Below are 24,441 nucleotides of genomic sequence, written 5' to 3'. Positions count from 1 at the left end.
CTTGATTCATGTGACATGTCACCTCTTCTCCCATTCTGTGGGTGGCTCCACAGTGAAAGGCCACTGTAGGGCAGTGGGTACCTAAAAGGCTTGGGGTCTAAATCCTGGCTCTGTTGCTTACTAGTCATTTGACCTGGGGCAGATGTCCAACATTTCTGTGCTTCATTTCCTCACCTGTAAACAGGTAAGGGGGTAATAGTAGTAGCAAGCTAATATTTTGAGGACTGAGTAGATCCGCATATAACATATCAAAGCAGAGTAAGTTTTCAATAAGTATGTGTTTTACTAGGGACTTACTTGGTGGTCCAGTGGTTAAGACTGCTTCTCCACTGCAGTGGGCACCTGTTTGATTCCTGCTTGGGAAACTAAGATCACACATGCCACACAGTGCAGCCAAAAACAAAACAAAACAAACAAACAAACTGTTTTACTAGAAAATCTTCCGGCAAAGGAATAGGAATAGTTCTGCTTCATAGAGTAAAATCATTTCTAGGAAATTTTGTGTAAGCAAATAGTGTAAGTAATGGGAAATGTAAGTCAGGGGAAAAAACGTTTTACTGACCAATAAATTATTATGATCTTTGTCCCTAATTGTTCTTATCAGATTTATTTTGGGGGCTTTATTCCATTCCATTGTCTTTCCTAGGAATAAGGAAAGACTGTTTTATTTTCATCTGTTAGGCACACTTTCCAAGCAGTTTCAGTGTTGGAGACGGACTGTGGCGTTATTGGCGGAGAGGTGTTTGAGGTTCCTAGCTTCTGTGTCTTGCCCTTAGGCTTAGAACTTGATGAGGATTTATCTTTTGACTGTTCAGTGTGTTGCTGCCTTTAGGTTTTCTCTGCTTAAGTTGCTTGTGCTTCCGTCTCTCCTTTTGTAAAGAGTGATATTTAACATAGATTACTAGGGGAATTAAGGACTTTTTTAAGTGTTTCTATGAAGAGCTCTGAGATATTTACAGGAAAAATGCTATGTGGACAAAGATGATATTGAGTTGGGATTCAAGACTTCTAGCAAAAATGAAAAATGTATGAAATGAAACCCAGTCATTAAGAAATACCTTTTTCAGTAACTGTTTCCCCATATGTCCAGGAAGTAAAGGAATTGCAAAACTTTGTTGGTTCTGGAAGGGCCCTGAGAGATTATCTTTTTGAAATGTCTCCTACTAGTGTGTGTGTGAAGAGTTGCAACTATGGGGAATTATGAGTGTGCTTTCTTTAACTAATCTTATGGTCCAGTAATGTGAAATGAAAGGTTACGTAGATGGGAGAAGGTCACGTGGATGACTTACCTGTTGGTAAGTTATGCTTCTCCAACCAGATTTTCTAGGCAGAGGATAATAATCATAAAATCATAAGATTGGGTTCTTGGATCTTCTGTATGGCATTGATACTGGATTGAAATAAAATTTTTCTTAACTTGGATTTTAGGATAAAGAAGGTGGTTTTATGGTAAGAGATTCCAGTCAACCAGGCATGTACACAGTCTCCCTTTATACAAAGTTTGGAGGGTAAGTAATCTCTCTCTCCTTTAATTCAGAATTTTTGAATGCAGTTGTTATATAGTTTGCATGGATTCCTAATTTTTGAAAAATAAGCTGTAATTCAGAATTTAAAAATCTGAACTTGATTTCTAAAATCTATGTGCTGTGCTGTGCGGTGCTTAGTCACTCAGTCATGTCCAACTCTTTGTGATCCCACGGACTGTAGCTCGCCAGGCTCCTCTGTCCATGGCGATTCTCCAGGCAAGAACATTGGGGTGGGTTGCCATGCCCTCCTCCAGGGGATCTTCCTGACTCAGGGATCGAACTCAGCTCTCCCTCATTGCAGGCGGATTCTTTACTATCTGAGCCACCAGGGAAGCCCTAAAGTCTTTAACATTTTTGTATTCATATCTAGTAGTTTTCCTCATCATTTTACACATATGTATTTGTTGAGAATGGCTATAGAAACCTTGGGGCTTCCCAGGTGGCACAGTAAAGAATACAACTGCCAATGCAAGAGACTCGGGTTTGATCTCTGAGTCTAGAAGATCCCCTGGAGTAGGAAATGACAACCCACTCCAGTATTCTTACCTGGAAAATTTCATGGACAGAGGAACCTGACTGTCTACAGTCTATGGGGTTGCAAAGACTCAGACACCACTGAGGGACTGAGCACACACACACATAGACATCTTAGCAACATTCCACAGATAATTACTTTGTACTGTGCTGGGTAATAAGGCTACCATACTGAGCAGAGCACACACAGAACCAGTCCTCCAGTCGCTTGGTGGGAACTTCTTTCAGAGAAGCAAACAGGCAGTGCTGGTATATACGAGTGAGTGCTGGGCAGAGTGTGTGTGTGGCAGGGTAGCGGGGGTACATAGCCCAGACACATCTGAGTTAGTCATTAATTCTGCCCACTGACATCCAATCTGAGACCTGATGGGTGAGGCAGGTGGAGGCTGGAGGGAGGGGAACAAGTGTTTCTGAGGCAGGAAATTGCTGGACCCAGAAGTGAAGGAGCACTTGGTGAGCTGAGGAAAGTGTCTTGTAACTGGACTGCAGAATGGGAGGGGTGGGGCACGGGAGGAGCGAGGAACCTGAGAGGGAAACGTGAAGTCTGAGCTTTGTCTCAACAGCAGCAAGAGTGCTCTGAAAAGGACTTTTAGCTGATGACTCGAGAAGGTCTGTGTTACAGAAAGATATCTAAAACAGATGTCGTACATGTTTTATAAGTCCAGTTGATTCACTTTTAGAGGTCCTCTGAACATTTGTAACATCAATAGCAGGGACAAAAAGCAGTAGCCAGCTAATTGCTATTTTAAGACGTTAGCATTAGTAAATGGAGTTGGTAGACATTCTTTTTCACAATCTCATGCAAGAGATCAGTGATGTTATCAGTGACCACTTTAAATCCCATCTGCTAATTTGAAGGGTGAAACTAAGAAGAACATGGGGAAAAATAAAAGTTGTGTTGGAGACTAGATGGGGCTGTATGTAGGGACCCTGGTAGAAAATATTTCACTTGTAAGTGAAGTTATGTTATTCCAACTTAGTTCTAACACATTTGGGTTTTTGTTATAGAGAAGGTTCCTCAGGTTTCAGGCATTACCATATAAAGGAAACAGTGACATCTCCAAAGAAGTATTATCTGGCAGAAAAACATGCTTTTGGTTCAATTCCTGAGATTATTGAATATCATAAGCACAATGCAGCAGGTGAGTTATTAAAACCTATGTCAAATATAATGATTAGAATAATTAGACTTTATGATGAGTTCTTCCTTGAGCAATTTTATATTGTAATTAGTTGTAGAATGTCATTGATTTAAAATGATTGCATATTAAGGAAATGATATATACAAAGAAAAATCAGAAATAATGACTAAAGAAGTGCAGTCTTGACCTTTAAAGACAAGTTATTCTTGTTGTAGGTGGCAGATGTTCACATTTCTGTGATTTATACCCTTGGTGCTGACAAAGACTCTTTGCTTGACCAAAGTTTAGTCAGGCTCTGGAATCATCTCCTAGGTCTATCAGTACATTTTCATATAAAATCCAATTTTAGCAATAACCCTGCTATGTCAGTTTAACCAGAACCTCTTCCCCTTGAGATCTGATACATATCTAAGCACCTTAATATCTGATTGAGTTCCTTATCTCCAGTCATCCCCTGGGTGATAGTCGGGCACCCTGGCTTATCTTCAGCGAGAATAATCTTGCTGCAAGATTCCTGTTAGATTGGCTTAGCTGGAACCATCCCCACTCCTCCCGCCACTGCTGTTTCTTTTAGTGATTTCCCACCCACTGAACCCCATTCTTCTGCTTGGCTGTAAGTTCTCACTTGCCCATGCTGTATTTGGAGTTGAGTCCATCTCTCTCCCCTATTCTAAAATCCCATTGCTGTGGTCCCTGTACCTATCACAGTGGTGCTGAATGAAGCCTGCTGAACCATCTGTGACAGTGTCGTTGAATTTTTTTTTTCCTTTAACAGTACCAGACTAAAATTCAACATATGTCTGTGTCAGAGTTGTCACAGAAGCCACCAGATGAGCAGCTTGGGTTTAGGTCTGTGTTAGAGGCTTCTAGAGACTAGAGTAATAGTGTCCCAGACAAGTTTCCCATCTTCCTGAATGTCTGCTACACTTGCCACTGAATGGGAATAAACCAAATACGAAAAACACAAACCAGAGACCACAGTTTTGCCCATTGAGGCTCCACAGGATGAAACAGAGAGGTTTCTAGCTTTTGACTTCAAAGGTATAACTGAGTAGAGGTTAGCCAAGCATCCAACCCAATTTATGGAAAATTAACTTTGGATATTTTATTGAAGGCTTTTACCAAGACTGTTGCTATTTGTGACTCTTTACTTTTCTCAGATAATGATAGAAACCGTTATTGAAATATAATTTATATACCCTGAAGTTCATCTGTGTGATGTGTTCATAAATTAGTAATTTACAGAGTTGTGTCAACTGTCACCATAATCTAAGGTCATTTTTACTATCTTCCACAAAGAAATCTTGAGCCCATAAATAGTCACTACCTAACCCCCTCCAATCCAGTGTTCTTGCCTGGAGAATCCCAGGGACAGCAGAGCCTGGTCGGCTGCTGTCTATGTGGTCGCACAGAGTCGGACATGACTGAAGCGACTTAGCAGCAGCAGCAGCCAACCCCCTCCACCAGTCCAGCCCTGGGCAACCACTAGTCTACTTTCTCTCTCTACAGATTTGCCTGTCCTGGATTTTTCATGTAAATGGAATCATACAATATGTGGTCTGTTGTGACTAACTTCTTTGAGTATAGTATGTCAGAGCCTCTATAAGTACTCTATTCCTTTTCATTGATGAATAATAATCCATTGTGGGGATTTGTTTATCCATTTTGTATCATTCATTAGTTGATGGAGATTTGGGTTGTTTCCACCTTTTGGCTGTTTTCAGTTATGCTGCTACGAACATATGTGTACAAGTTTTTGCACGGGAACATGTTTCATTTTTCTTGGGTACTACCTAAGAATGGATTTGCTAGATCATATAGCAACTCTGTGTTTAATATTGATGAACTAATTTCAAATCAATTTATCCCCCAAAGAACTTTTTCTTATCTTTCATTCTATTCTTTTTCAGTGTTCACATTCCCCTGTTTCTTTTTGTTCTTGTGTGAATTTTGTTCTTCATCATTATCTCAGTTAATTCATTTCAGAAACATATATTAAATGACTACTGCATACCAGTAATTATGTCAGGCTGTAGGGAGACTATGGTGAACTAGATGTAATTAATCTCACCATCTGGTGGGGGAGATAGAGAAGTACATAGCAATATTAAATTACTATGAGATACGGTATATTAGAGAAAATACATTGTGCTACAAGGTATCTATAGGTGAAATACCTGGGATTTCTTATTTAGTACTTAAGCAACTTAAGTTAAAGGAATTAATGTACCTCTCTGATTTCCAGTAGCTAGTATTCCCAGTCGTTAATGTTGTAGAGTCCAATTTTTTATTTTTTCTCTACTAAATGCTTTATTTTTTAATTGAAGGATAATTGCTTTACAGAATTTTGTTGGTTTCTGCCAAACATCAGCATGAATCAGCCATAGGTGTACATATGTCCCCTCCCTCTTGAACCTCCCTCCCATCTCCCTTCCCATAGAGTCCAGTTTTTATGCTGAGATTACAAATACAGGTGTCAGGTGAATCACTTTATGTCAGGTGAATCACTTTATGTCAGGTGAATCACTTTAATTTTTAGTAGACTACTGTAGTTCCATTTTATAATTCAAATCTCATAGTGGGAAAGAACATGATACAATAATTGATAATTTTTGGAAACTTATAAACATCTTTCAAAGTGTTTGCAAAGACAGTATGCTAGCATGGTTCCTGATAAACATTGCATTTTAAAAAATAATGTTGAATGAATAAAAACATATGTATATTCAAAAAATAGGAAATTGTCAACTCAGTAGTGAAACCAAGTAGAACCCTGTGGGGCCTTCCTGGGTACAAAAACCCCTGTGTGTTTCCCATTTCTTGTTTGATTAAAAAAATAAAAGCCTCTCCTGAATTCCCTAGGACAGGCTCAAGCAGTTCATGATTAGAGTTACCAAACTCCTAGTTCCTCCTGAGAGGATACAGATAACAATCTGATGCGTACTTTTGAGTTGCTCTGAAGAAACTAAGACCCCCATCCAGGTGGAGGAGGGTGACTGCCTGCTGATCACAAGCAGGTAGACCCCAGACTGGTTGGAACTAGAAGACTGATGATTGAGACTCCTGAAACATCATGCTGTTACCTACAGTAGTCAGTAGAAGGTCCATGAACTAAGCACTCATCAGATGATCCCCTCCCATAATACTGTCTTTAAAACCCTTGATGAAAGGCTTTTGGGGAGTTTGAGTCTTTTGAGTACAAGCCACCCATTCTCCTTGCTCGGCCCTGCAATAAACCTTTATCTGCTCCAAACTCTGACATTTTGGTTTGTTTGGCCTCACTATGCATCAGGCACACAGAGTTGGTTTTGATAACAGTGGGATCATCTTCCTTCCCTCCTTCCTTTACTTTTTGCCAGCATATAGCACAGGGCTGTATGTACATATAGAAGATGAGCAGTAAGTGAAGAAAGGAATGAATTTTGTGGGTGAATGTCTAGTTTAGTGTTTTACTGTGCAGAATGATTCAGAGTGAATTCAATTGCAATACTTTTCTTTGATTTCTAGGACTTGTCACAAGGCTGCGGTACCCAGTTAGCACAAAGGGGAAGAATGCACCAACCACTGCAGGATTCAGCTACGGTAACTCCTTTTGTAGCTGTGTGGGTAATTTTTCTTGTAAAGAACCCGTTATCACAAGACCAGTTTAGATGTGTAGAATTCCACATAGTGGAACTGTTTTTATAGAAGTTTATAGTCTGAAATGTTAGATGATTATACTTAATAGCTGCAGTAACCCTAGGCTTTCTGTTTTCATCATTATTTGGCAAAAAAAAAAAAACAAACCTGCCTGTTAGTGAAAAAGAAGCATTACCATGTTACTTCTAAATTATATCAAAGTCTTTCCTGGTCCTCACTGGGCTTGGTTGGCTACTCACAGGAATGTAAAGATGGAGGTTAGTAGAGAAGAGATCCAACTTGATTGTCTTTGTGCTACTGGTGAAAGCCTTTTAAACAGGTTAAACTCTTTCCAACTTGATGGACTTGAAAAAAAAAAAGAAACAAACCTGAAGGAGAGGAATGGTAAAGGAGGAGGTATTTGTTTAAAAAAAAAAAAAAGAGTACCTTTAACTTTCAAGCTCCATCATTAGCTGATTATGCAGCATCTTCTTTCCTGCTTCAGTTCACTTTGCTTTTACTGTGACAACTGAGAATGGGTCCATCCTCCTAGAGAGTAGAAAGCCACCTTCTGTAGTTTACATGCAGGTTGCGAGTCTGCTCTCTGTTTTACCAGTAATAGTATTAATTGTATAATGTTTAGATTGACTTCAGTTATAGTTTGTTTCTCACTGATTTCTGCTGTGTTCTCCTGCTTAAATTTTAACCACTTTCTCCTTCTGTCTCACAGAAAAATGGGAGATTAACCCTTCAGAGCTGACCTTTATGAGGGAGTTGGGGAGTGGACTGTTCGGAGTGGTGAGGCTTGGCAAGTGGCGAGCTCAGTACAAAGTAGCCATCAAAGCTATTCGGGAAGGCGCCATGTGTGAGGAAGACTTCATAGAAGAAGCTAAAGTGATGATGTAAGTTTCTGTGTTTTTTTTCTGGTTCCCCTTTCTATGTTCAGAAGTGGCCCCTTGTCAGCTAACATCCCTGGTGGTTTCTTTCTCTGCAGTAACTCTGTGTATGCCTTAACTTCCCTCCCAGGAAACTGACACACCCAAAGTTAGTACAACTTTATGGTGTATGCACACAGCAGAAACCCATTTACATTGTTACTGAGTTCATGGAGAGGGGATGCCTCCTGAATTTCCTCCGGCAGAGACAAGGCCATTTCAGTCGAGATGTGCTGCTGAGTATGTGTCAAGATGTGTGTGAAGGGATGGAGTACCTGGAGAGAAACAGCTTCATCCACAGAGACCTGGTAATCATACCACCTGCTTTCCTGTCACTGGCCAAAGTCCTTTGTAATCTGGGTCAGCAGTGCAGTTCAGTTCAGTCGCTCAGTCATGTCTGACCCTTTGCGACTCCACGGACTGTAGCATGCCAGGCTTCCCTGTCCATCATCAACTCTTATATAAGAAAATTAGCATCAGAGAAGTGAGATAATTTGCATATGGTGATAAATGGGTAAGTTAAGGGTTGACTTGTCTTTTGACTTAGTACCAAGGTCTTTTCCAAACTAGAAGCAGAAACTATTATATAACAAAAATCCTTCGGTTCATTTTCTTCACTGGGAAGAGATGGAGGGGCATGTTAACAACTCTAGAAAATACCAGTAATCTTTTACTGGTTCTAAATTATTATGATAGAGATCCTTCTTTTGTACCGCAAGGAGATCCAACCAGTCCATTCTAAGGGAGATTGATCCTGGGTGTTCATTGGAAGGTCTGATGCTAAAGCTGAAACTGCAATACTTTGGCCACCTCATGCAACGAGTTGACTCACTGGAAAAGTCTCTGATGCTGGGAAAGGTTGAGGGCGGGAGGAGAAGGGGACGACCGAGAATGAGATGGCTGGATGGCATCACCGACTCTGTGGACATGAGTTTGAGTGAACTCCGGGAGTTGGTGATGGACAGGGAGGCCTGGCGTGCTGTGATTCATGGGGTCGCGGAGAGTCGGACACGACTGAGCGACTGAACTGAACTGAACTGAATTCTGTCTCCCTTTCTCCTCCTTTCTTTTTTCTTTCTCTTTTTCAGTGTGTCTATTTTCAGTATGTTGGTAGAACTATTAGTCCCTGTTAAAGTATACAACATCCTACTATTAACTATAGCAATCATGCTATGTCTTAGATACTCAGAACTTATAACTGAAAGTTTGTACCCTTTGACCAACATCTCTTCATTTCCCCTATCCCCCAACCCCTGGTGGTCACCAGTGTACTGTCTCTTTTTTCTGTTCTTTTTTTCCCCCTGCTTAGATTCCATGTATAAGTGATACCATATAGTGTTTGTCTTTCTCTGACTGACCTGTTTCACTTGACATAGTTTATTCCAGATTCATCCACGTTGTTGCAGCCGATGGGACTTCCTTCTTTTTATGCTTGAATAATGTTCCATTCTGCATGCCTGTGTGTGTGTGTGTATATATATATGTATGCATGTATATATGTACACACAGGTGTACACACACACACACACACACACACACACACTACACATGCATGCACAATGGATGTGTATATACACACACACACACACCACGTTGTCTTTATTCATTCACCCATTGATGAACACTTACATTGTTACCATATCTTGACTGTTGTGAATAGTGTTGCTATGTATATGGGAGTGCAGATATTTCTTTAAGATACTAATTTTGTTTCCTTTGGATATGTACTCATAAGTGGGATTGCTGGTTCATATGGTAGTTCTATTTTTAATTTCTTGAGGAACCTCCATACTGCTTTCCATAGTGGCTATACCAATTTGCATTTCCACCAACAGCATACCAGGATTCCTCTTTTTCTACCCTTTGTATTTCTTGCTAGTGTTTGTCTTCTTGTGTTTTTGTTGTAGTCATTTTAATAGGTGTGGAGTGATATCTCACTGTGATTTTGATTTGCATTCCCCTGATGGTTTGTGGCGTTGAGCCCCTTTTCATGTATGTATTGACCGTTTGTGTGTCTTTTTTTTGTTTTCTGTGCCATGTGGCATGTAGGATATTAGTTCCCTGACTAGGGATTGAACCCATGCTCCCTGCAGTGGAAGTGCAGAGTCCTAACCAGTGGACCACCAGGGAATTCCCTTGTGTGTCTTTTTTGATGAAATATGTATTCTGTCCTCTGCCCATTTTTCAGTCAAATATTTGCTTTTTTTTTTTTTGCTATTGAGTTTAATGAGTTCCTTATTTATTTTAGATATTAATGCTTTATCAGATGAATGCTTTACAAACATTTTTTCCCATTCTGTAGTTTGCCTTTTCATTTTGTTGGTTGTTTCCTTTGCTGTGAAAAAACTTTTCAGTTTGGTGTAGCCCTCGCTAGTTTATTTATGCTTTTGTTGCCCATGCTTTGGTGTCATATCCAAAAGTTAATTTTATGTATGGTGTAAGGTTAGGGTCCAAGTTCATTATTTTGCATATGGATATTTGAATTTCCCAGCACCATTTATGGAAGAGATTATCATTTCCCTGTTGTGTGTTCTTGGTGCCCATGTTAAGGATTATTTAACCGTACATGTGTGGTTTAGTTCCAGTTTCTCTGTTTCTGTTCTGTTGGTCTATTTTTCTCTTTTTGTGCCTGTGCCATACTGTTTTGATTACTGTATTTCTGTAATCTGGTTCAAAATCAGGACGTGTGATGCCTCCAGCTTTATTATTTTTCAAGATTCTTCTGGCTATTCAAGATCTTTTGTAGTTCCATATGAATTTTAGGATTGTTTTTTATATTTCTATGAAAAATGCAGTAGAATGTTTATAGGGTTGCATTTCATCTGTAGCTAGTTTTAGGTAGTATGGTCATTTTGACAGTATTAATTCTTCCACTCTGTGAACACGGGCCATCTTGCCACTTAATTGTGTCTTCTTCAGTTTCTTTCATCAGTCTTATAGTTGTCAATGTACAAGTCTTTCACCTCCTTTGTTAAATTTATTCCTACATATGTTAATTTTTTTGTACTATTGAAATTCACTTGGTTTCTTAATTTCTCTTAGTTCATTGTTAGTGTATAGAAACAAAACTGATTTTTCTGCTTATTTTGTATCCTACAACTTTACTGAATTCTTTTATTTTTTTTAACAGTTTTTTAGTGGAGTCCTTATAGTTTTCTATATATAAGACCATGTCATCTGCAAACAGCAACAGTCTTAACTTTTCTATTCTAGTTTGGATGCCTTTTCTTTTCTTTTCTCATCTTGTTCTGGCCAGGACTCCCAAGTACTGTGTTGAAAAGAAGTGACAAGAGTGGGCATCCTTGTCTTGTTCTGGATCTTGGAGAAAATGTTTTTAGCTTTTCACTATTGAGTATATTGTTAGCTGTGAGCTTATAATATACCTTTTTATTATGTTGAAGTATATTACTTCTATGATGTACAGTACTTATAATTTGTTGAGAATTTTTAATCATGAAATCAAGGGATGTTCAGTTTTGTCAAATGCTTTTTCTGTGTCTATTGAAATAATCATTTTTATCCTTCCTTCTGTTAGTGTGGTCCCTCGCATTTTTTGATTTGCATACGTTGAACTATCTGTATCTCAGGATTAAATACCACTGGATCATAGCATGCAATCATTTTAAATGTGCTGTTGAATTTTGTTTGTTAATATTTTGTTGAGGATCTTTACATCTGTGTTCATCAGGGATATTGGCCTATAATTTTATTTTCTTGTGTCCTTATCTTGCTTTGGTGTTAGGGTAATGTCAACCTTATTAAATGAAATTGAAAGTATACCTTTTAAAATTTTTTGGAAGAGCTTGAGAACTCAAGTTTGGTGTTAGTTCTTCTTTAAATATTTGATAGAATTCACCAGTGAAGTAATCTAGCCCTGGAGTTTTCTTTTTTTTTTTTTTTTTGACTTTTCTTTCACAAAACTTAAAAAATTTTTTTTTGTTTATTTTGGCTATACTGGGTCTTCATTGCTACACATGGCTTTCTCTAACTATGACGAGTAGAGGGGCTATTGTAGTTCCAATGCATGGGCTTCTCATTGCAGTGGTTTCCGTTGTTGCAGAGCCTGGTCTCTAGGGCACGTGGGTTTTAGTAGTTGCTGTGCAGGGGCTTTAGAGCACAGACTCGGCAGTTGTGTCACATGGGCTCAGTTGCTTTATGGCATGTGGGATCTTCCCAGACCAGGGATTGAACCCATGCCCCCTCATTGGCAGGCGGATTCCCAATCACTGGACAAAACTTTTAAAGACCACATTTTATGATAGGGGCAAAGGACTTTGGGCCGTCTAGTCAAGGCTATGGTTTTTCCCGTGGTCATGTATGGATGTGAGAGTTGGACTGTGAAGAAAGCTGAGCGCCGAAGAATGATGCTTTTGAACTGTGGTGCTAGAGAAGACTCTTGAGAGTCCCTTGGACTGTAAGGAGTTCCAACTAGTCCTTTCTAAAGGAGATCAATCCTGGGTGTTCATTGGAAGGACTAATGCTAAAGCTGAAACTCCAATACTTTGGCCACCTCATGCGACAAGTTGACTCACTGGAAAAGACTCTGATGCTGGGAGGGATTGGGGGCAAAAGGAGAAGCGATGACAGAGAATGAGGTGGCTGGATGGCATCACCGACTCTGTGGACAGGAGTTTGAGTGAACTCCGGGAGTTGGTGATGGACAGGGAGGCCTGGCGTGCTGTGATTCATGGGATCGCGGAGAGTCGGACACGACTGAGCAACTGAACTGAACTGAACTGAACTGAAGGAAGATTTTGATGGTTCTGTCTCCTGGGTGAGGAGTCCTGCTGACCATCATGTAAAGGCATTATAGGGTATCTTTACAGGAAGATGGAGATAACTCAGAGAATGGGCATTAAGTAGTACTTTAAAAGAAACACTTAAAACACATTCAACAGGAAATAACCTCATTTAAGTGGAATTTGCCATGCACAGAAAACAAAATTCTGAAGCATCAGGAAGAAAAATACATTCTTAACCTATAGCTTTAGCATTTTAAATGATTGTCATCATGTCATCCTTCTGAGAGATACTATGTGTTATTCCAGACTGTTTTCTTGAACTTTGTAAACTTAAAGAATGGGCAAGAAAATTTAAATAATCTAGAACTGTATTTGTCATAAGTGATAAAGCAAACTGTATTATGCAGGGCTGTTCTTTTGACTGTTTGGGGTAGGGAAGACCAATCATTGCGCAGAACCACTGGGTAAAAGATTTTTCACCCATCACTGCGGTGGTTGTGTGTTATATAGCTCACCTAGTAAGAACCTGAATTAAGGACCTTAAGAGATGTTGTTACTGTCGATAAGAAAATCAGGTAATTGAATAAGAATAGCAAAAAGCCGGTTGACCCTTCCATTAGTCATTAGCTGCGACAGTTGGCAAAGATTATGTAATAGTGCCTTGTTTGCACATGAGACTTCTGACCTGTCTTTCTATCCATTCTTTCACATATTATATATTGAAGACATTTCCATAGGGGTAAAAAAAACTTCATATAAGACACCTCTGCAAATGTTGACTGACTTACAGTAAATTTAATATACACAGAACTTATATTTTTCTATTTTTATTGAACTTTTACACTAATATACCATTTTAATGCTGTTTTCCAGGCTGCCAGAAATTGTCTAGTAAATGATGCAGGAATTGTGAAAGTGTCTGATTTCGGAATGGCTAGGTAAGATTGAGTATATGTGGCCATTTTCTCTAAATTTTGGGTTAAATTAAGGCTGTGGCCTTTCCCTTTAAAGTACTTGACTTTTTCTTTGCAATTTGTGTCAACTTCTTCCTCTAAAGCCTATTTAAGAACTGTTTTGAAATATCTTTTGCTCCATTAGCAAAACATTAGAAATACCCATCATTTTTGTACAGACCGATTTTTCTGCTTCTTAGTGTTTTTTATGTAAGGTTAGAAAATAAATTAGATACTCTATATTTTGAAAAATTTCTTTGCTGAATTTGTCTTTTTATTGTTAGCTTTTTCTCAGGTAAACTGTTGAGAAATTATGATTCCTTAGTGCTTCATAATGGCACCCCAGTCCAGTACTCTTGCCTGGAGAATCCCATGGACGGAGGAGCCTGGTGGGCTGCAGTCCATGGGGTCGCTACGAGTCGGACATGACTGAGCGACTTCACTTTCACTTTTCACTTTCATGCATTGGAGAAGGAAATGGCAACCCACTCCAGTGTTCTTGCCTGGAGAATCCCGGGGGCGGGAGAGCCTGGTGGGCTGCCGTCTATGGGGTCACACAGAGTCGGACACGACTGAAGCGACTTAGCAGCAGCAGCAGCAGTGCTTCATTATGTGGCTTTAGTTGATATTCACATTAGTTCATAAAATTGATAAGCATGGAAATAATCTGTACTGATAAAGCAAAAAGGAAATCCTGTTAGCCCTGCTGAGATAAAGATAAATGTATTAAGATAATAGTACTGTATACATTGTTAATCGTTGTTAACCATTCTCTCCACTAGGTGGTAATATAGCCTGTTAAATATACTGCTTTCTTTTCTCCCTGGTGAGGATTAAATTTCTAGAATCTTTTGTTTTGATAGAAATGTGTTTGGGGTACAGTTTTTAGAATAACCAAATCTGTCGTGTTTTTATTCTCCTAATTTTTGTAATTTTAGTAGTGTGCTATAAAAGACCTTTAAAAAGCATTTCATCTGTCCTTTCTTTCCCTCCTTCCTTCTTTTCATTCATTCATCTGTATGTGTGTGAGTGCTAAGTTGCTTCAGTTGTGTCCGACTCTTTGCGACCCTGTGGACTGGAGCCTGCCAAGCTCCTCTGTCCATGGGATTCTCCAGGCGTCTGTACATCCAGCCATAAAAAAATTAGGTGCCTGTGCTGCGCTAGGCACAACATTAGAGATAGAAGCCTAGCAGAGGCTAAGACATTCGAGTCCCTGCCCATGGGCAGCTTTAGTTCAGGAGGAGGGAGAAGTGTAAGACCTGAGAAGCACTAAGAGGGGAAGACAGCAGAGTGAGGTCCCAGCACAGGGGCTCACAAACGTCATCCTCTGGGCTGCATCTGACCTGGCACCTCTGTTTGTGCAACCTGAGACACCCACGGTGTCCACATTTTTTAATGGTCGGGGAGAAAACTTAAAAAAATATTATGACATGTGAAAACTATCTGAAAGTCCCATGTCAGCGTCCATAAATATGATATTATTAGGACAAAGACTCGTCTGACTGCTTTCACTCGACAAAGGCCTGCAAACCTGAAATATTCATGATCTGGCCTTTTACAGAAACCATTTGCCAACCCCTGTGATAGTGATAAGCTTTGGTGCGTGGGTGGTGGGTGCTGAGTGATGTGTGGGGCAGGAGTGATGGTTACTCCTTTAGGTCTGCTGCTTTAGAAGGCTCTTTGAGACCAGGGTATTTGGAAGGAGACTCAAAAGGTAGGCAGTAGTCAGTTAGGTGTAAAATCTGACTGTAAAATAATCCAGGTGGTAAGGAACAGCGAGTCCAAAAGCTTGAAATTAGGGATGAGTTTGGCCTGCTCAGGAGTAAGAAGCGGGTCAGGGTGGTTGGCCCATGGCCGGTGTGAGGAACAGTTATAAATCAGGCAAGGCCAGGTCATACAGCCAGGCCTCTGTCCTAAGGAAACTCAAGCCAAGGGAGGTTTGAGAGCCATTACTGTCAGAAATGGGACCAGAACTGCCGACTCTCAGGAAGTAATGGCCCAGTGCTCTTTGTTTCCATTCTGTGAAGCCATTCTGTATTTGCCAGGCAGACCTCCAATTTCATGCTTGATTTTCATATATGTCTGGCTTTCAGAAAAACCTGTGCTGTTGCATCAGTCCCTCTAAAACAGTGGTCCCCAACCTTTTTGGCACCAGGGACTACTTTCGTGGAAGGCAGTTTTCCCATGGACCTGGGGGTGGGGGATGGTTTCAGGATGATTCAAGCACATTGCATTTATTGTGCACTTTATTTCTATTATTATTACATCAATTCCAGCTCAGATCATCAGGCATTTGATCTCAGAGGTTGGGGATCCCTGCTTCTAAAGCACTCCTTCTACACTCAATTCAAACTCTCCGGACTGACAGGCACCCATGGTGGCATTGTCACCATCTTTGTCCATACAGCAAGGGGAGTTTGTGCAGGTATTTGAATATTTTCCCATGGAGCTTGTAGAAATTAACTTTATATGTCCCTGTACTACAGAAACACTTTCCTCTTGTGAATACATACTGAACACATTATAAAAAGGGCTGAAGAACCCAGGTTTACCATCCCAATTAAGGATCCTCCCCAGGGGTAATGTTACCAGCTTGTGTGTGTCATTCCGGAAGGGCATAAGTATACTCCTATAGAAGATTTACATGGTATTGTTTTGAGTGTGTGTGTTTCGAGGAGGGATGTCGTGGTATATACACCATGGTGTACTTACATCATTTTCCTCTTTTTATTTGCTATAGTTTTAAGTTGTGCTCTGTGGAATCATGGGGGCAAAAGCACATGTTTCAAGCTCTTTGCACTACTTCCTTAGAGCTGCTGCTGCTGCTGCTGCTAAGTCACTTCAGTCGTGTCCGACTCTGTGTGACCCCATAGACGGAAGCCCACCAGGCGCTCTGCTTTAAATGTTTTACAAAAAAACTTTGGGGTGAAACTTGGTTTAAAGGACAAAATTGCTTATTTAAAAAAATAGTGTGCAAGCTTTTATTGTATTCTGCCTCCACTGCCTTATAAAAAAGAAAAACAGAAAAGTGAAAGTGCAGATAGAATGTTAAAGTGTTTCCATCTCAAGCACTCAGAGGAAGACAACATTCGCAGAGGCGTGGCTGCAGAGGCAAGCAGCTTAAACCGGATGCTTGTTGGACTTCAATCAACTGTGTTTTGATTCTGGGGTGGGTGGGTGGGGGATTAAAGAACCTGTACAAAATAGAGATCGTAACTCAGTATCTTACTCTAGGTATGTCCTAGATGATCAGTACACGAGTTCTTCTGGTGCTAAATTTCCTGTGAAGTGGTGTCCACCTGAGGTGTTTAATTACAGCCGCTTTAGCAGCAAATCAGATGTCTGGTCATTTGGTAAGACTCACGCTCCATTTCCCCTCAACTCTGCCCTGAAGAGGAAGTGGGTGCGTTGTTTGGCAATCCTTCTCGTCTTCCAGGTGTCTTAATGTGGGAAGTATTCACTGAAGGCAGAATGCCCTTTGAGAAAAACACCAACTATGAAGTGGTAACCATGGTTACTCGTGGCCACCGACTCCACCAGCCAAAGTTGGCCTCCAGATATGTATACGAGGTGATGCTGAGATGTTGGCAGGAGGTATAACATTTTTGTGGTGCTTTCTTCCTCAGTCTCTAAAGCATTCAGGGATCTGGGCTTGATAGATTTTAATTTAATGTGTGGTCATTATAGCCTAGTGAATGAGTGCATGCTTTACATGATTTCAGACTCTTAATTAGGAAGCTGCTCTTCTCAACTCAATCTGAATAACAGGAAGAAGATGTGAAGATGTGGAAAACATTAATAAATAAGATAGTAAATTCAGGCTGCCCCTTCCCTCCCAAGTGGGCATCCTGCCATGGTTGCCTCAGTTGGGGACTCTGGGAACAAACCTGGAGAAGTAGCTCTTCTTTCAGTGGCCCTCTTGTGTTATTGAAATATTTACTCTTTCACCAGAGAGGGTTTCTTTCTCCAAGCCGCAAATTCCTCAGGTCTCTTTACTCATAGTCTTTGGAAGTTTTCCTTCTCCATGTGTTGAAATGTCACCTCATAGAAGAGATTGGCTTCCCTGGTGACTCAGTGTTGAAGAATCTGCCTGCTAATGCAGGAGACATGGGTTTGATCCCTGGGTCGGGAAGATCCCTTGGAGAAGGAAATGGGAACCCACTCCAGTATTCTTGCCTGGAGAATCCCATGGAGAGAAGCCTGGCAGGCTACAGTCCACGGGGTCACAAGAGTCGGACCTGACTGACAACTAAACAACAACAATGATAGAAGAGGTTAGACACGAAAGTGACCTTTGAAAGATAACAGTGACATTAGCTCACAAGTATTACGTGATAGGCACTTTGCTAAGTGCTTTTGATTAGTCCTCAAAGTAACCCTTTGAAGTATGGATACTTCGACCACGGTGTGGATGGGGATACCATGTTAATGCCTGCCCAAGGCCACTTCGCTGTAGAGACACTGAGTCCTGTCCAACTCCAAAACCCATGACCTCAGTCACTTGCTATAATTTGCCTCCTAAGAGCGTTGATTGGGATGGGAAGAGGCCTTCTGGCCAAGAGGTGGTACTGGCCGGGAGGGGATAGTGTGAGCAAAGGTTGGGTGGTGGTACTGGACTTTGTGTGTGTACACAGGGTGGAGATTGTTCTGCTTGAGCGTAGAGCTATATGGGGGTTTTTGTGGGAAACAAAACTGGGTAGCAAGGCCATGGGGGTGGGACAGGTCGTAGAGGGCACTGCAGGTTAGCAGGACTTGATTTTATGGGTAGTTGGGATCTCTACTAGGTTATTGAGTTGGATGCAAAAGCTGTGAGGCAGACAGATTAGTGTAGCAGCAGCACGCGCAGGATCAGTGAGAGCTGATGGAGGTGTATGCGTGCTCCAGTCTGGGAGCGAAGAGTCCCTTGCTGTGGTACGCTGTGCCATTTGAGTTTGAACAGTGAAAACTCATTTTGGGGATGGGTTCTGGAACCCACAGCTTCTCTTTGATTTTGAATTATAGAAACCAGAGGGAAGGCCTTCCTTTGAAGATTTGCTGCGCACAATAGATGAACTAGTCGAATGTGGAGAAGCTTTTGGAAGATGAGTGGTGCTGTGACCGACGGCTTCCAGATTCCAAAGCACGAGGATGAAATGGCACTTTGTGGCAGACTCTTAATTTATTTAGCACTTGGACGGGTAGATTGTTTTACTTATAAAGTGGAAACACCTGAAGCATTTGCTTCATGACCAGCCGTAGCTCTGTGACTGAATCTTCTGGATTGATGGAAATGCTGGCTTAGACAGAGTGGTTAAAAGCACCCACTTTTATTCATTCCACAAGTACTAGAGTGCCCACTGTGGGCCAGGCACTGTACCCAGGCCCCCAGAGTCAGTCCATTTTTGGGGTGTATGTGGGGTCATGTTCGCTTTTATCAGTGGAAGGCCAGGGTAATTGGGAGGAGGAAGGGTATCAGAGCTGCATTCCAGCCATCCCATCTGCCCTGTGATTTCTACAAAAATCTGGGCCAGGGTGTTGTCTAGAATGTGGGTTCTGGATGGATCAGTACCCATCTCAAGTTTTGAAACATCTGTTTTCAAGATTGCCATTAGTATTTCATTAAAACATATTTGTATGCTGTACATATTATAAATATATATAATATATAAAGTTATATATTTATAAGAAACATGAGTTGTCTTTTTTTATTTAATTTTTATTGGGATGTAGCTGATTTCATGAGTTGTCATTTAATTGAAACATTTAATTCTGTAATACATGAGCCAACCTTCTTAGGATATCGCCTTGTCAATTCCTTTTCCCCCAGGGATAAAAACAGTCCCTACTGAAGAGGAATGTCTGGACCCTTCTATTGCTTGTGCCCACTCCTTACTTGAGGAGCCATGTTTGGGGTGCCTGTCCAGTTTAAGCCCCCAGCAGGGTTTGTGTTGGGCTAAGTGGTCCTGTCCACGGTATCCACAGCTAATTGAAGTTGGATGGAAAATTGAACTGGGTTTTCCTGGTGGCTCAGATGGTAAGGAATCTGCCTGCAATGCAGGAGACCTGGGTTCGATCCCTGGGTTGGGAAGATCCCCTGGAGAAGGAGATGGCAACCCACTCCAGTATTCTTGCCTGGAGAATTCCATGGACAGAGGGCCCTGGCAGGCTGTTGTCCTTGGGATCACAAAAAGTTGAAAGGTCCTGCCCATGATATCCACAGCTAATTGGAGTTGTATGGAGAATTGAACTTGGCCATTCAGTTAGTTTCTGTGTCCTCAGACTCTGTCCCTGGACATAAATGCTGCGAGTGGAGGTGTACTCTGGAGCAGAAGGATCAGTGATGTTCAACACAATGGCTGTCCCCACTGCCTGCAAGATGCAGGAGCAAGCCGAGTTCTGGCAGAATCCAGGAAACACCCAGGAGTAATGGAGAGCATGGTGTACTGAGCTGTCTCCCAGATGGTTTTCAGGAGGCCTGCTTGGGCTTGAGTTCCTGTGTCAGAGAAAATGTCTATTATAGCTTCATAGTAGAGCCTGTGATTGAGGTTATTTGAGTGGGTTTTTGCCCCTTATAATTTCTGACCAAGAAACCATCTGAATTAGAACCTCATTTCCTCATGAGCCCAGAGAAAAAAAACAGTCTCTATTCATGAAAGCAAAGGCCATGTATTGCTCCACACATAATTGTTGGTTTTGAAGGCATAGAAAGCCCAGAAGGACACAGGGGCTTTCTTCAGGAATTCATCTGCTCCAGGGGCCCTGGTCTTGACCCTGTTCTGTGCAGCATTGTGTGAACACTCCCTATGTAGCATTCACACAGTAGTTCTTATGTGAAGAAGCTACTTAATGCCCGGTGACGAGTTGTCTTGGCCAGCAACATCCTATAGAACCTTCCCCTGGGATAGCTGCAGAGGCTAAACCACAGTGTTACCAAGGAAACAGCTCACAGGAGGGCAATGCTGGGTTCAGGAGTACACCCCTCTGGTTCCCTAAGCAAGTAACCGGCCAGAAGATGAGCCCACGGCCTCAGAATAGCACAAATTCTGTTCCCTAGCTATCTGTTTCCTCTAGAACTCCCTCTCGACCTTGGGACATCAAAAAGGCACCTCTGTGGTTCGTATGTTTGAAGCACTGAAATGTCTTATTCATTTTTGCGGGGCCCAAAGAAACCTGTGTACTGCAAGACTCGGGTTTCAAAGGATTTATTATGGCTCTTGCTTCCAAGAATGAGCTGAGGCCTCCATATTTAATTTTTTTTTTAAGCTACACACTCAAGACCCACTTCCTTTACCGTCTTGAAAGTCTCATGAACAGGGTGGGGCTGCTTCTATCACATGCCAGCTTGTAGGGTACATGCCAGCTTGTTGGGGCCCGGACAGCATGTCCTCTACATGTGACTTCTCATTTCCCTGTTTACTCTGAGGATCTAGAGGGAAGAGCAGGCAAAGTCAAGGTGAGTGACCCATCTACCCTCTTTTGTTGACCGCACTGACGTGAATACTGCCATGGTGGTACTTTGTGCTGTGTGTGCTAAGTCACTAAGTCGTGTCTGACTCTGCGACCCCATGAACTGTAGCCCGTCAGGCTCCTCTGATCATAGGCATTCTCCAGGCAAGAATACTGGAGTGGGTTGCCATGCCCTCCTCCAGGGGATCTTCCCAACCCAGGGATCAAACCCAGGTCTCGCAGTGGTACTAGAACCATTTAATTGAAAAAGTTCTTAAATGGTTAAAGAAAATTATTATACATGCTGTATGTATGGAAAAACAAGACCTTTTAAGAAACGCAAGCTGTGGCTGGCTTCTCTGAGCAGCACCTTCATATGACCTTGGAGGATCATCTTTCCCGTCTGTTCAGTTCATCCCCAAAAGGCTGTCTTCTATCCTCCCCTGTTCCCTGTGTAATGGAAAAAAATAAAGCATTTATCCTGAGTCTTGTCACAGTCTGTTTCCTGCCTTCCTCATCTTCCTGTGTAACTGTACCCCCATCACAACAGCATACACGTCTGTTAACTGTCGCTCATTCAAGGAGCTGGCTGTGTACAAGGAGTAACCTGCCTTACCGCCACTGTCATGCTTTTCTGCTTCCTCCCTCACCTTGACTCCTCCTGCACCTCCCAGCCACATCCCATGTTTCCCCTTTGACCCTGAGGAGCTGCATGGAAAGTGCTAGGTGGCTTTGATGAACAAGGAGAAGCTATAGCCCTTGCCCTAACAGTTGATGAATACTTTTGATGGGAAAGCAAGATTTGGCTACATTTGGGAACATCTTAAAAAATCTTTAAATTGTTCAACTAAAAAAAAAAAATTTTTTTTTATATAAAGCCCTAGCTGCAGCAAAAGAAGTGGAAATAAATAGAAGAATCCACCCAGAATGTGTGAAGAGATCTTAGTCTGTACAGCAGGAGATCGGAAGGGCCGTGTGAATTTGCTGGGTCTTCAGTGCACTTGTTCCCCTTAGTTGACTGACTTTTTGTTTATTTTTCAGTGGGATAAAGTGAAACTCCTAAGTGCGTTTTTATCATTGATGATGTTACCACACCCCAGTTACCTGGGGATGGGTTGGTTTTCCCTCCTCCCCACGGAATAAATTTTCCTCTGATGGTGCCGAAAAGTGTTAGTACTGAGCCGGAGGACAGAACATTCTAGACGGGGTACTTCAAAACTGACAATCTGATTCTGTTTCTACCATGAACTGTGCCCCTCATCCCGTCTGGGCCTCCATTTCCTCCTCTGTTCAGAGACAGCAGTTTGCATTCATGCTCTTTTTAAGGTCCCTTTTACCCACACCTTGTGACTTCTTGAAATGGTGTTTGGTGGGGTCACCCACACAGTTGGGAAGGAGGAGCGAACAGCAGCTACCCTCAGATCTGGATGGAGATTATTCAGCTTTCTCTTATATAGGCCATCAGGTTGTCATTCACACACGTCGCTGAGGTTTTGAGAACAGGAAAATAGGTGGGGTTAACTTTGCCCGTGAGAAACGTCTTTTGTGAGCTATGATTTCAGTTAAAAGATGTGTTTTTGTGACAGGAGCATCGCTGGAGACCAGAAGGCTGTTTGTATGCTCCCCACATAAGGCAGCATGATTCTTTCCACCTGTAAGTAAGATGGCTTGGGCCTTTATCTTCAGGGCTTGTTCTGGGCTTGGTTCTCACTCTTGAATGCCAGAAATTATGATGTTTGGAAGATAATTTCCCCAGATGTGACAGGGTTTTGTTTGTTATTTGAATAAGCATGGTGATGCTGTCATTTTAGAATATGTTCAGCCTTAAGAACACCAAAAGCCCCCAAATTTCTGTGTGTGGAAATGTGATCAGTTTGAAAAGTATTTGTTTTTGAATATTTAGTGTAGAGAACTGAGGGCAGAAGTCTAGGATACCAAGTTCTAGTTCAGAATTTGCTGCAACCTTAGGGGGTCACCTTTGGCAACTTCTTTTTGTGAGGTCCCCATCTGTACAACAGGGACCCTCTTTTTGCCTACCTCCCAACACAATATAATAGAGAAACAAGAAATTAAAATGACAGGTTCTTCATGAACTTAATTTTGGAATTGCTTTTGAGGACTGTTCAGTCCCATGTACAAGTTTTGGAAATGCATATTAATTTACCTTGAAGACTCAGAGAGTTTGTTATGCAGGAAATTAAAAATTGGGAAGAAAAACACTGATTTGAATACTGAATGACTATGAAAACCAAGCTCAGTCACATCAGAATAAAGCAGTCAAGGCCAGCTGACAACAGTTTTTGCATTTCTGAATTTTTGAGTTGCATTAGGAAAAATTGTTTGCAATTTTTAAAATGTCATGGTTTTAAACTAAATCACCTCATAGGACCCGTGGATAAGATTTGTAAAAAAAAAAAAAAAACATGATCCAGGCTATCCCACTTGTACTTACCTGAACTATAACTTAGGATCCACACATAAAGATGGATGCTTGTTATCAGACTTACAGGCAAAGCAGAGTGAAGCTAAGAAGCAGTAACCCGTGTCCCCACCTCCCCCAGTGACAGGACAAAGATGAGCAGTGACTCAATAAGAACTTTTTATTAAAAGCCATGTGGGCATCTGTTCTTCATGTCTCCTGAGATCAGAACTAGAGAAAAGGCTGTAAATAACAGGAAGGATTCAGTTATATATAAAATAAACAGTGAGGGTTGAGACAACAATTAGATTGCCCAAAGAATTGAATAAGAGGTTGCCTATTTGTGGGGATATTTTGAGGATCATTCTGTCTGGTCTAGAAGGGCATGGGTTTGATGAACTATCACTGTCCTTTCCAGCTTCTGATAATTTGATTGCATGGTGAGAATCACCGATTTATTTATTCCAACAAATTGCCCTTAGATGCGGCTCTGTTTTCTCCTGAGTGAAACAAATGAGTGTTTACTGCCAATGAGAGAAAACTGAGGGGTGCCCCAGGGTGTGTTAATACCAACTGGGACCATATTTCTAAGTGTTTGCTGGGCCAGAGTCATTTGAGAAACACATTGGTTGTTTTAAGGGTTGTCATAGAAGTCTGGCCTCCTAGGCTGCTGTGGGACAGGAGAAGGTGGAAGGTGAGTGTTGATCATACAGACTGGTGGGCAAAGCCTGAGGGAGGTACCAGGGCCATGCTCCAGTGAGGGTCAGTTTGTGAAACTACAACTAACGGCTGCTCTGAGGACAGACCCAGCCCAGGGGAATTATTTAGGGCACAGGGACCAGGGAGAAATGCTGGGGGCTCATAAAGCTGACCACCTCCCTCCCTTCTACCTCATCATCACCTTATTTCTCGTTTCTTTCCAGTTTATAGAATAGAAGGAAAAGTAATCATGGAGTGCTTCTGAAGTCTTAGTATGTCGAAACTGTGCCTGGGATACTGTTAAAAGGCAGTTTTCTGGACTCATAATTTGATCTGGGGGGGCGAGGTAAGGACCCCATGATCACGCTACCTTTCCTGGGCCTCTGATTTCAAAACCCCCTCTTATTCCTTCTTGTTCTTCCTTGGGCCACCTGATGTAAAGAGCTGA

General features: G+C 41.6%; 2 protein-coding genes across 8 annotated transcripts in view; both read left to right on the top strand.

Moving 5' to 3' along the window:
* TEC (tec protein tyrosine kinase) overlaps positions 1 to 19,118 on the top strand; it is a 146,813-nt gene extending 127,695 nt beyond the window's left edge. For 5 of the 6 annotated variants that reach the window (XM_055434686.2, XM_055434682.2, XM_055434683.2 and 2 more), the window contains 9 exons: positions 1,429 to 1,508; positions 3,069 to 3,202; positions 6,710 to 6,784; positions 7,551 to 7,722; positions 7,847 to 8,063; positions 13,371 to 13,435; positions 16,685 to 16,803; positions 16,887 to 17,044; positions 18,452 to 19,118. In XM_055434686.2, the coding sequence (XP_055290661.1) occupies positions 1,429 to 1,508; positions 3,069 to 3,202; positions 6,710 to 6,784; positions 7,551 to 7,722; positions 7,847 to 8,063; positions 13,371 to 13,435; positions 16,685 to 16,803; positions 16,887 to 17,044; positions 18,452 to 18,535 (1,104 nt within the window). In that variant the 3' untranslated portion in view covers positions 18,536 to 19,118. The remainder of the gene's footprint in view (positions 1 to 1,428; positions 1,509 to 3,068; positions 3,203 to 6,709; positions 6,785 to 7,550; positions 7,723 to 7,846; positions 8,064 to 13,370; positions 13,436 to 16,684; positions 16,804 to 16,886; positions 17,045 to 18,451) is intronic. The other variant, XM_088836326.1, reaches the window with a different exon arrangement.
* Positions 19,119 to 20,724: 1,606 nt separating this feature from the next.
* Positions 20,725 to 24,441, top strand: part of TXK (TXK tyrosine kinase) — a 64,602-nt gene continuing 60,885 nt past the window's right edge. The window contains exons 1-2 of one of the 2 annotated variants that reach the window (XM_088836328.1): positions 20,725 to 20,882; positions 22,462 to 22,529. In XM_088836328.1, coding sequence (XP_088692454.1) covers positions 22,514 to 22,529 — 16 coding nt within the window. In that variant the 5' untranslated portion in view covers positions 20,725 to 20,882; positions 22,462 to 22,513. The remainder of the gene's footprint in view (positions 20,883 to 22,461; positions 22,530 to 24,441) is intronic. The other variant, XM_088836327.1, reaches the window with a different exon arrangement.

This window comes from Moschus berezovskii, chromosome 5, assembly GCF_049115385.1.
Source record: "Moschus berezovskii isolate FMDL1 chromosome 5, NW_MosBer_1.0, whole genome shotgun sequence".
NCBI classification, from domain to species: domain Eukaryota; kingdom Metazoa; phylum Chordata; class Mammalia; order Artiodactyla; family Moschidae; genus Moschus; species Moschus berezovskii.
This window is presented reverse-complemented; position numbering and strand designations above follow the sequence as displayed.